Below are 12,398 nucleotides of genomic sequence, written 5' to 3' on the forward strand. Positions count from 1 at the left end.
TTGTACCCAAAGGACACAAGATGCCAAGTGGGTCGAAAAGTCGAGCAGTCACCGACAAAATATTTTGTTTTGTCGCGCGAAGAAGAAGTCATCCAACCGAAATTGAAAGTAATCTTTAACCGGTAACCAAACCACGCCACAGCGCTATCAGATGCGGATAACTTTGGGCAGTTTGAAAACCACTTTGCCAATTCAAAGCCTGCCTCTTGCAAGACCTGAAAAACTTCGTCTCGAAGGCTTTGCAGGTCCTCAACGCATCCGGCGCCAGTCAACAAATCGTCAACATAAAAATAATTCTGAATAACCTTTGCGGCTTTTAGATGAGTTGCTTGCGCCAATTCTCCTAGACGCATAAAACACCGAATCGCCAAAAAGGGTGCTGGCGAAGTTCCATATGTAACGGTGTTTAATTAAAAGATTTTCAGGGACTCAGAAGGATCTCGTCTCCATACTATGAACTGGAAGTTTCGATACATCTTTTTGACGTCGGCCGCAAGGGCAAACATATGCAATCTAAACCGAAGCAGAGTCGAGTACAGCTCCTCTTGAATAGTTGGGCCTACCATCAAGATGTCATTCAACGCTACCTGCGTGGAAGTACGGCTCGATGCATCGAAAACTACTCTCAACTTAGTTGAAGTACTTTGTGGCCGTAGAACGCATTGGTGCGGAATGAAATAGTGCGGAGTATTCGGAATTTCGTCATTGGTGGAGGACATGTGGCCCAGTGAAACATATTGGGCGGCAAGTCCTCCACAGACCCAAATTTCTGCAGGGTTGTGTCAATTGACTCCAACGCTTCCTCCTGGCAGCAGAGATGTACCATTTTTTCAGCGTTTACAGAGGCACATCTCCCTGACACTATCCAGCCGAGAACTGTCTTTTGTAAGTGGCGAATTCAGGCCCCTGCTTTATCTGGCCCTTAGATAAAAGTTCAAAGAATGTATCAGCGCCGATAAGCATATCTATTTTTTGGGGCTTGAAGAAGAATGGATCTGCCAACTGAATATTTTCAGGCACCCTCCAACCGCTGTTGTTCACCGCTTGATCCGGATGATAACCAGAAATATTTTTCATAATCTAAAAATCGGACGACAACAGGCTGTTCGATACTCGCGACTCGTGTGTATTTTTTTTGTGGCTTGGGCATTAGTTCCACCAATGCCTCGCAAGCTCATGCACACGTCCTCTCTTGCAATTTTGAGCCTCTGAGCGAGCTCGTCGGTCACAAAATTTATTTGTGAACAAGAGTCGAGCAACGCTCGAGCTAATACAAACTCGCCGCTTTTGGTTTGGACGCCCACAACAGCAGTTGCAGGAATGACTCGATCCGATGCATTCGCATGCAAAACATGCGACGTGGATGGAGACTCCTGCATGAGCGTGGGCTGAGAAGGGGGTGGCAACGCGAGATTTGTGTTTGGGGAATATATGTGTAGCAAAGTGTGATGGGAAGAATTGCACATTCTACATCTGTTCGATTTGCTTTTTTGACCGTGTGACCCTTTCTTAAGCAGTTAATGCATAAGGGTGCTCTTTTAGCGAAATCGAATCTTTGCTGAACTGTCAGGGCTGCGAAGGAAGCGCAGTTTCCAATCTGATGTTCAGCTGAGTTGCAATACATGCATTGAACAGAGTCGTTCCTGACAGCGACAACGAATAACTCCTATTTCCATTCTTCTTAGGGTTAGATTGGGTCTGCTGAACAGTTTTGGGCTTGGAAGCCTCTTCCGCTACCATGTGTTGGTATCGCCTGTTGAAGGCCGCCTCACATTTGCTACAAAGTGGAAGCGAAGTATAATCTAACTGATCTTCCCATTTTCTTTTAGTTCCTGCATCGACCTTGCTCATTACCAGATGTATTAAAATGGCATTAGTAATGCGTCTATCATCCCCAATAGACAGCAAGGAGTCATACCAGGCTGTGACCGTGTCGATGAGGGTTCTCAAGGCTGTAGCTGAAGGCTGGGAAATTTTTTGCAAATTAAAAAGTGTCGATATGTTGTCAAAAAAAATAAGACAATCATTATCGTACACCCGCTTCAGGCTAGCAAGGGCTTTGGGATAATTTTCCGCAGTGACTTAAAAGGCCCTAACTGTTCCTAAAGCGTCTCCAGCTAAACACGAAATCAAAAGATTGAGTTTTTCAATATCGTGTAAAGTGCCATCTTTGTCAACGAAAGTTTCGAAAAGGCTTATAAAATTTTTAAATTCGGAGTGTTTTCCGCTAAAAGTTGGGAGAGCAACGGTAGACGGCATTGAGGCGGGCGATTTGCTGGCGGAGCGGATTTCTCGATATTATTTTGATTGCATTTATTTAAAATCTAAATCAGCAATGACTTTGTCATTACGGCCCTCTCTTCCAACTCTTCGCGGTATACATCTTTTGTATCTTTCACTTCTATTTGGTTTTGCAAAAGTGAAGCATTTTCAATGTGCGTATTTAGAATCTCTCTCGACACTCAAGCTCACCCGGATTTACTGATAATTTAGCTTCTTTTAAATGGCGATACTGGTTAAAAACCGAACTGGTTAACACTTTTCATGCAAACATCTCGTTGGTGTTTAAGCTCTTCGATATCCTTAGTTGCCATTGCGTTTATTTGTATTTATTTGGTTGGTATCGAAGAGGTGTCAAATATTTATTTTTATTAAATTATTTATTTGTTAAAGCGTACCGAAAAAACGAACAAACGTTTAGGCAGAACGAAAATTGCATTGCTGCAGCGATCGAGAACGAAAACGACCAAAGATAACTCGAAATAGCGGGAGCGGTGTCGGTGTGCGTGTGTATGTGTACGCGGATTGCGGCTCTTCCTAGGCAAATGCTAACGGAGAATGATACACTGACCGATAACTAAGGGCAACGAATATATAAACCTGACGCCGAAACACCCGCGCAAAAATTATGAAAAGCGCGGGAAAATTGGAAAGGCGCAGGAAAATTCTGAAAAGCGCGGGAAAATGTTCAGACAAATTGCGGCGAAAGTTATTGCCGCCATTTGCACTTTTTTTTCAGCTGTTTTATTTACACCCTAAATTGATGCTCACTACGACGAAAATTGGGGGAATTAAGTTCGCACTAATTGGGTCGACGACGAGAATTTTATTTGCTTGTTTCGATTCACACATAATTCGAAATATATTATGTTTATTGCAGAATTTTGGTTGTTAGTACATGCAAATTTTTATTTCTTGGTTAGAATGCTCACTATCTACCGATTTTACACGAATGCAAAAAGTTGAAAGATGGGCCAAAACACAGTTGACAAAACGCCACAGATTAACTTTCAACTTTTGGCACTCTATACCTGGATGGCCGACTTGATAATTGCAACTTCCTTTTTTCCTTCCATTTGGCGGCAGCAGCAAATTAAGCAATTAAATTTGCAGAAACGTCTGGGGCAACTCAAGGAACGGCAGAAAATTTCCAGCGACGAAATATTGTTGAATTTAATTTATTGGCCGAACCGACACGGATAAATTGGTTTTGGGTATTGTTGGTAATGTATATAGTTTTTCACCGAAAAAAATAAGAACAACTCGCGAAATCTACTGCTATCACGTCGGGGTCACCATGAAAATTTAACACTGTTTTGTATTAACAACGCGGAAACTCGTGACTGCAGTAGTTTGAGACGATTTTAATTTGCGAAACTTGAGAACAACTATTTCGAAAGCGACGACGTTCGATTGATCACTAACTTTAATATTTCAATAATTTCTCTTAGAACCTAACTTATGCTACGGTGGCGAGAGACGGTGCGAATTCGCAAGAGCGAACGGACGAAAGCTTTCAAGCGCCAAGTGCGCAAACAGTGGGTCTAACAATATTTGTTCCATATATATAAATTTCATAATTATTATTGCTGAAGTTCAATTTGTCTACTTAAAAAGTTGTATTCCATTATTTTAAATTTGGAACTCGATTCCCGAAAAATCCAGTCTTATTATTTCATCGTTGATGTTATTCTCATAAGTTTTATTGGCTATAAATGCTAATAAGCACCACTTAAAACATAATAATTCAGTATTATGCACGTTAATAGCCGCATTTCGGGCTCTTATATTTTTGAATAGAACTGCTAGCGGGGCTATTTTGCAATTAAATTGTTTTAATTTCAAAAAAATTAAATATATTTATATTTTCCTGAAACTTGCTGCCTAATGAGCCTAATGTCATTCATCTCTGTAGGCTTAGCTTGGCAAATGTTACATTTTGCGGATTCGGAAAATGATCAACATAGATTTTGAGGTGGTATGTATTAAATTCAGTGAAAGTCAATTGTTGAATTTTGTTTTTAAAATATAATTCTATAGCTAAAAAAAACTGAACAGATTCCTTTATAAACTGAACTGAGGGTTGAGGGTTTGGGTTTTTCGAAACTATTTAGCTGTTTTCTTCATTCTTAGATTATGTTATATGACGTGACAAATAAATGACTATCATCGAATTATTATTTTCATGATTTTGCTTCTATTCGCTTTGTCCAGAGGTACAGTTTAATGCCCATTTTCCTATTAATGAAAGGTATTTAAACGAATCATCTAGATTATTAATAATATCGTATTACAATACAACTCTAAATATCCGTCTGTATTTACGTCGAGATCTCGGGAACTACATAAGCTAGAGATTTGGAATTTGCATTGCAGAGTTGGTGGACACAATTTTTAAAATCGTGCAAATATTTTAGAAGTAATGGGTGCTTGAAGTCCTCTGCCGCCGCTCAGCCGCACCACTGCCGCCCCTCTGTCGCTGCTCGGCCGCTTGACGGTAATCGCTGCAGTAGAGAGACAAAACGAAAGATCTGTAGCCGGGGGGTTTGGGTCCTGCACGCACTTAGCTTCTAGTGTTGTCCATGCAGTTCGACAGATGGCGCCACCTAAACTTAGATTTTTTTGTAGAAGGAATACTTAGTTTGAAGTTTTTTGGCTGAGTATCGGGTATCTCTATTGTTTTATTTTAAAATGATATCATAGCTGGTTAATAAGTTACTATTAACTTTATTGTTAACAAAGCTTCTATTAAGTAAAAACTTATGCTTTGTTTAATTCGCTTCGGTTATAAATAATGCTATATTGGAAAGATCGAAGGATTCGGTTGACTACAAAAAACACGCAAATCGTTGGTAGCAGAAAAAAGTTGTGCCATTATCTAAGTAGATTTCTCGCTGCGTTCCTCTCCAATCCGTAAAATTGAGAACAATCATCACACATGAAGATGTATCCAAAGAGTGTGCGAGCCCCTTAGTAATCAATACCCACTTATGTGAATAAACGTTGAAAGGCTGCTAAGCGAGCTCCTTGATGAATTCGTCTTGTTTGGTTGGCAGGATCTGCGAATGCTTTTTTACGGTCCCGTGGTGATGCCATCCGACTATGCCAGGACGATTTGTTTTTGGCGCGCCCCCCGAACTCGCATTAGCTTTTGGTCATTTAGAAAGAAGTTCAAACATATTAGATGGATTTGTGATGAATTTATCTACCCCGATCCTAACTTTGAATCTTCGAGTTAAACTTATAACATTGTGCGCAACGCCTCGAAGTAGTTTGAGCACGTTGCACCTTCTGGCCAAAACCGCTCAAAGTAGAGTAAAAACGTTGCTAGAGCCCGATATAGCCTCCGCCAGTCTGCATTTATGATGGACTGCAGAGGTAAGGTATGGATGGCAAGCAGTCTTTGACTGATATCCATTTGTGTTGTGCCAAGTTTAAGCCGAGCGCACAGGTCCCCCTGGACCGCTTGTCGACGTTTTTGATGCTAGTTGATTTTGTCGCAAGGTCAGCGGGGTTATCGTTGGTTGGCACCCAGTGCCATTGGTTCACGTTGGTTTTGTTAAGGATCTGTTTGCTCAGTCTCTTCTCCCAGAACTTTGCGTTTCAGTCGAGGGATCTTAATTTTTAAAGACGAACTCATTATGTTCCGGCTTTTTCCGTGGTACACCTCTATTAATGGATTTGCAGTTATATCCGGTTTGTCAAGGATTTCTTCTGAGTTCTGATAACCAGTTGCGTATGCTAATGCCACCCGCTGCATGGACGTACTTGACTTGGTTGGCGATCGTTGCCAATTTCTCCTTATTGGCTTTCGCGGCCGCAGTGTAAATGGTTTGGAGTCCCTCTGCTTGGGTATCGCGAATATAGAGCGCAATGGGGGCCATTCTTAATGAGATTAACAGATCGAAAAGTGGCTTTAGCAGATCGGGTCCCCGATCCCAGCAAAGTCAGCACCATGCTACGAACGGTTAGGGATCGTAAGTTGATAAACAGCAGTCTACTTGAATAAAAAGGTTATGTAAGATTTGCATTTCAATTAAGGTCCCGATAAACAACAAATCCTAACATTCTTATGGTACTGGTTCCATGCGCTCAATATGTATTCATCATTGTAAAGACCTAAGCTTCAGAATCAGACGGACTAGCAAAATAAATTAAGTCTAGGTGACCTAAAACCTGATTCCGTTGGCACATTTGAGATTGATATTAGGCTTAAAGTGACATGAACTTCACAGCGCGTAATGTGCCATTTAAAATTAATGTGTAAAATAAATGTGTATATGAGTCATTTACCCCGACTGATCCCAGCAAAAATATCTTCCCAAAAGGGGTTCTCTAGCTGATTTTTTATAAACAAGAAAAGGTTATTGACAACAATAACTTATTTAAATAAATATGATATACAAGCGTACGAGTTATATTGTGGCTTGAGATTCAAACCGAACCTCCGCCAAAGAATGTGTGGGTGTATAAATGCTAGCAAAGTATTTTCTAGAGCTCTGCCGAGTGGATGTCGTTTAGCAACATCCTGCCTTGTGCTGATGTTGCATTTCTTATGTCAATCCTATGTGGGACAACGAACGGCTAGCTGCCGGTAGCTGTCCAATTGGAAGAGGGTAGCACAGGGAGGTTTAGGCGGTGGCGTAGTCGATGGTACCGGTATGGTTACTTACGTGCTGCAAATCCTGCCTTATTGCTGGACCTCTGGCAGGAAAAATCGCCCCTATTCATGGGGATTTTCGTTTTTTCTATGCAATTGTGGAGTCTCATCAGCAATCGCGTAAGACAAGATCATAAGCAATCGCGTAAGACAAGATCATAAGCTTTTCTTCCTTGTCAACGGATATCCTGCTGAGCATTAAAAAGTTTCATAAGCTCACTAATATATATGACTTTTATCGTAAACTATTATGAGGAGTCTTAAAACTCCCCACAAATTCCGATGCAGGAGAGCTGCCTAGCAACAGCGAAGGAGGCGAGAATGCCGGAGGAGTCAAGGGCAACAAGGTCAAACGGTAAACAACGGACCTTGGACCCGGGCAAAGCGGAGACACCGTGAATTAACAGTACCACGCTGAACATTGGGCCCTCACACGGCAAGGGCAACAAGGTCGAACGGTAAATTGGCGGACTTCGGACCCGCACAAAGAGGACGCACAGTGAACTAATGGTGCGGCAGTGGACCTTGGACCCGATCACGCGAGCTGGAGAAGGGAAACAACGGGACCATCACAGGCTATAAAAAGACGGCGCAAGCGCAGCGCACCAGGAAGTAATAGTACGCGAGACCAGTAGCAAGTTAATCAGGTGCCGAGTACCAGGATCAAGATCGCAAAGTCGAGACGGCAAACGACAAAGAGTCTACAAGGCTGAGGCTTCAACGCTGAGATCCAACGGGTGCTGGGTCGTGGTTAAATTGAGCTTAGGGAGTCCTTGCGTGGAGTCTGCGATAAAGGTGGCTGGGCGAAGACGTCGAACCTAGTTCTACCTGCTAGGCGATACACCTTGCCGACACAATCCGGACCAACTTGGGGAGCCTGCGGTAAAGGTGGCTAGGCGAAAAGGCAGAACCTCGTTTTACCTGCTAGGCGAAACACCTTGCCGGTCCCAACAGTGAGATTCGCATAATATCCAGAGTCTCGAAGGAGCCGTCACGAGTCAGATACCAGCAAGCAGTCAACGACGAGGAGCGACGCCGCAGAGGACGACGACGTGGAGCAGTAGCGGAGGAGCAGCGAGGCTTCTATAAGTAGACGAATAAAAACCGTTACGATCCCAACAGAACTCTTGCGTTTTCTTTGGTCAAAGGCAATAACCCAATATAAATTTGGTGGAACGAACCCATAACCTCTCTGAGCTAGCCGCCCGTTAACGTAGCGAGCGAGAATACATAAGAAATCAGGTCACTACACTATATTCGTTGAAAGCATGTAACAAGTTGAGGGAAGCGATTTCAAACCGTATAAGGCATATACATTCTTGGTAGTGATCAAAGTCAATCCAGCCATTTCCATCTGTCTGTTCGTCTGCTTCAACGTCGAGATCTTGTAAACTATAAAAGGCAAAAGCTTGGAATTTAACTAACAGATTCAAGTTATACCTGTGCAGTGCAAGTTTATTTTAAAATGTGTCCACGCCCACGCTAACGGCAACAAGTCCCAAAACTATGTTATGCCGCTCTGGAACATGGTAGAGGACAGTTATTGGGTAACATATGTATTTTATAGTATATGTTTAGCGAGACACCAAACATTTTCTAGTTTAAGCAACTAAGTTTGAAAAACTTGTGACGGTGTGGGGTGGAGCCCGCTGTTAGCTTGTAATTTTGGCCCTTCAAATATTTCAACGGAAAATTTAGGACTTTGCTCCTTCTTTTCAAAATCATTAACCAATATTATTTTTCTTGCCTAGTAAAAAAGTTTTATTTTTTTCTTTGTATAGGATGAACTGACTAAAGAACAAACTGCTTGTAAGTAACTGAAATAAATTAAGCAATTATTTAATTTTGAAGAATAATTTTTCTTATAGTACTACGCAATGCATTTAATGCTTTTGATCCAGAAAAAAATGGTTACATCAATACTGCCATGGTTGGTACTATTCTTAGTATGCTGGGTCACCAACTTGACGATGCTACTCTTGCTGACATTATTGCTGAAGTCGATGAAGATGGATCAGGTCAAATTGAATTTGAAGAATTCACTACACTGGCCGCCCGATTTCTTGTGGAAGAGGACGCCGAAGCTATGATGGCTGAACTGAAAGAAGCTTTTCGCCTTTACGATAAAGAAGGAAATGGCTATATCACTACAGGAGTTCTTCGTGAAATTCTAAGAGAACTAGATGATAAATTAACTAATGACGATCTAGATATGATGATTGAGGAAATCGATTCAGATGGATCAGGAACAGTTGACTTTGATGGTATACAATTTCAAACATTTTGGTTTGTTTAAAATTTCTTAAGAGTACTTTTTAAATTATAGAATTCATGGAAGTAATGACTGGTGGCGATGACTAAAACACTTGTCTACGGAATACCTTTTCGAAATTATTCTTGAAAATGGAACAGCAAATTTTATCGAACACTATTGAAAACATTAACAATATTATGGTTAATGCTGTTATAAAATAAGTGAACGCGCAGTAGTTTGTACATTTAAATCAATTTATTCATCCTAATAAAAACGTCCCTGTTATAATATCTTTATTAAATGAAACTAACTTAGTTCTTTCTTTTTTTTTTTTTTTTTTATTTTTACATTAATTTATTTATTTGTCGAATCTTCACCCTTAGACAGTTTTAAAATATAAAATCTATATTTTACTGATGCCCATTTACAGGGTCATTTGCTTTTAAGTTAACCGTCTGGTAAGTCATTTCTTCTTGGGCGGGCTTGGGTTCTGGTTTCGATGTACCAGTGCGTTGCTGTTATAGTTCTAAGCACTTTTTACTGTGCTTTTTATTATTGTTCAACGTTGATGCACTCTAAACATTACAAACAAGTGGAGATTGAAATGCAAATTTGATTATATAGACTATTATATTTAAGATTGTGTATAAATTAGTTCCAAGCATGATTCTACGATTTATAAATATAGGTAAATTATGCAATAGTAATCTACTAAAGTAAGAAGGCAACCTTACGTTTTGATCTTAGTTCAAACCACGAAGGCGAAAAGAAGAAATTTTGTTTGTTCCGACTCAATACGATCAATGTGTACTTGATAGTGGGGACAAAAAACGGCAGCTCAATTTTCTTAATTAGGACGAACAAGGGTAGTAAAAAATAGTTTAGTTGTATAAGAATCGTTAAATTTTTTTGACCATCGGTTAATAAGTCCAAGAACACTCATAGTCTTGTTAACAGTAGACTTTATGTGACAGTCGAATTTTAATTTTCCGTCAAGAAGAACTCCTAAATCGTTGACCGAATATATTCGGTCCAGTGGCATATTATGAAGAAAATAGCTCATAAATCAGCATACATTAATACTCGAGAATGCGATATGACAGCAGAAAGATCATTGATGAATAAAGTAAACAGCAATGGTCCCAAATGACTACCCTGGGGCACTAAAGAAGTTATATCACAGCAGTCTGTATTTTATTATTGAATCCTATAACTATAATAGATTTAAATTCAAGTAGGTTCGTGTTAGTAGACCTTAGTGAGGAACACAAATATTGCAAATGAGCGGTAAAAACGCGCTCAAATGCTTGAGGTATTGCAGACAATTTAGAACTACCTCTATAATTTTTAACATGCGACTTTCCTCCCTTTTTATGGAGTGGAATAATAAAAGAATCTTTCCAGATAGTTGGAAAACTGATGTTGAGGTAGACAATTGTAACAGTTTAAGAATCGGTTTACAAATAGATAGGCACAAAACTTAAGCACGCACCCAGGAAGCCCGTCCGGACCTACAAGCCCGCCCGGACCGGGGAAAAAATACAATTTGACCTGTTAAAATTGTAAGGGTAAACTAAATAATACTAGAACACGCACTATAGATAGTTTGGAAGAACTTGGCAAATAAATTAGCAATTTCAGAGATAGTAGACGCCTCAGTTGAGCTTAGTCGTAGGCGGATTTTTTTCGCTTGACATTTCTAAAGTTATAAAATTTCATCGGATTATTTGAAAATTCGGTTTACACCGGTTCAAATACATGGAATAGCAGTGACTGTTAAGAACATTAAAATCCGATCGAGCAACCACATATTTCGAAAAATCAGATGGCTTACCCGCCTTTTGTACATTTGTAAGTGTTTGTTTTTAGGTTTTAAAGTCTTTGAAGATCTTGTGTAAGCCACGGAGGTCTGTTGTGTCTTGGAGAAAGACTGTCAGGAACGCATTTATTAAAAAACGTGCTTAAAACACTATAGAATAGTTCAGTGGCACTTTCCATATCCATGCAATTGTTTGAAATGGTTACACTTTTGTGAAGCTCCGTTTTAAACACCCATAAACACCTTAAACTTGGCTTAAAAAAACTAAAAACTGTTTACTGCAGCAGCATAAACATAAGTAAAACACATTAAACTTCTTTTTGCCCAGAATAAAAAATCCACAATTTTAAGTGCAACAACAAATCCGTTAAGAAACATTTCATACCATAACACAAGAGCACAGAGACAAAACACTCAACACATCAAAACACTCAATCGAAAAACTCTCGTCACCAACACAAATATGTCTTCAACAGCAAAGCGACTCAGGAAGGAAACTCACTGTGATCTGAAGGGAGCCCGTGACTCCGATGTTCAATTGCTTCACACGATCGACCAGAGATTTTCCGGGCTAAAGGAAAACCTTGCGGGGGAGATCCGTGATGGCCAGGCACGTATAACCGGCAGTCTGGAGGAAAAATTTAAGTTGATAGCAGCTGACTGCAACAATCTTTCTCTGCGAGTCACTCAATTGGAGAGCGACTTGAGAGAGATGGGGATGTTGAGGCAGGGGTTTGAAGAGTTAGCGGCAGAGTGGGTGGCCTTCTGCAACGCACAGGCGGAGTCTAAAGTCGGGTGTGACTTGCGTTGGCATGGGGTCCCACAAGTCCAGGGGAAAAATGTGAAAGCACTTTTCCACGCACTATGCTTCTCTCATAAACTATTTTTCGAAGGTGTCCGCGAAAATCGGCCCATACAGTATAATTATAATTATTAAAATGGAACACGTGCACGATAAAGCGGCACTGCTGCGTGCGATCGGCGCATACCGAAGAGAAAATTAAACGCAACGGAGCTTAAAGCTCATCGGCCTAAATTTGCCAGCGTTTATATATATAAACAATCGTCTGACTAAACCAAAATACGAAATATTTAAGCGGGCGATGCATCTCAAAAGGCCAAAGCGCCTAATAGCTGTTTTTTTTTTTCTCGGCGTGGAGATATCTTCGTAAATGAGAAAGGATAAGGAGAGGCGATTTGCGTGCAAAGCTTGGGCGAACTAGCTCGAATGGAGATTAGCACCCCCGATGAATTAGCTGTTCTGGGACCTGCTAGTTCTGGGACTTCAACTGATAATTCATTGCGCGCCCTAAAGGCTTTTATATTTATATTCCATTTTTGAGAAATTATCATTAATTTTATTATATTTATAATTTTAGTTTGTT

General features: G+C 40.4%; 1 protein-coding gene across 3 annotated transcripts in view; it reads left to right on the top strand.

Moving 5' to 3' along the window:
* Nucleotides 1-9,508, top strand: part of LOC128256333 (troponin C) — a 48,063-nt gene extending 38,555 nt beyond the window's left edge. For all 3 annotated transcript variants that reach the window (XM_052986621.1, XM_052986623.1, XM_052986620.1), the window contains exons 2-4: nucleotides 8,722-8,749; nucleotides 8,809-9,204; nucleotides 9,267-9,508. In XM_052986621.1, coding sequence (XP_052842581.1) covers nucleotides 8,722-8,749; nucleotides 8,809-9,204; nucleotides 9,267-9,301 — 459 coding nt within the window. In that variant the 3' untranslated portion in view covers nucleotides 9,302-9,508. The remainder of the gene's footprint in view (nucleotides 1-8,721; nucleotides 8,750-8,808; nucleotides 9,205-9,266) is intronic.
* Nucleotides 9,509-12,398: the final 2,890 nt, after the last annotated feature.

Source organism: Drosophila gunungcola (assembly GCF_025200985.1).
Source record: "Drosophila gunungcola strain Sukarami chromosome 2R unlocalized genomic scaffold, Dgunungcola_SK_2 000015F, whole genome shotgun sequence".
NCBI lineage: Eukaryota > Metazoa > Arthropoda > Insecta > Diptera > Drosophilidae > Drosophila > Drosophila gunungcola.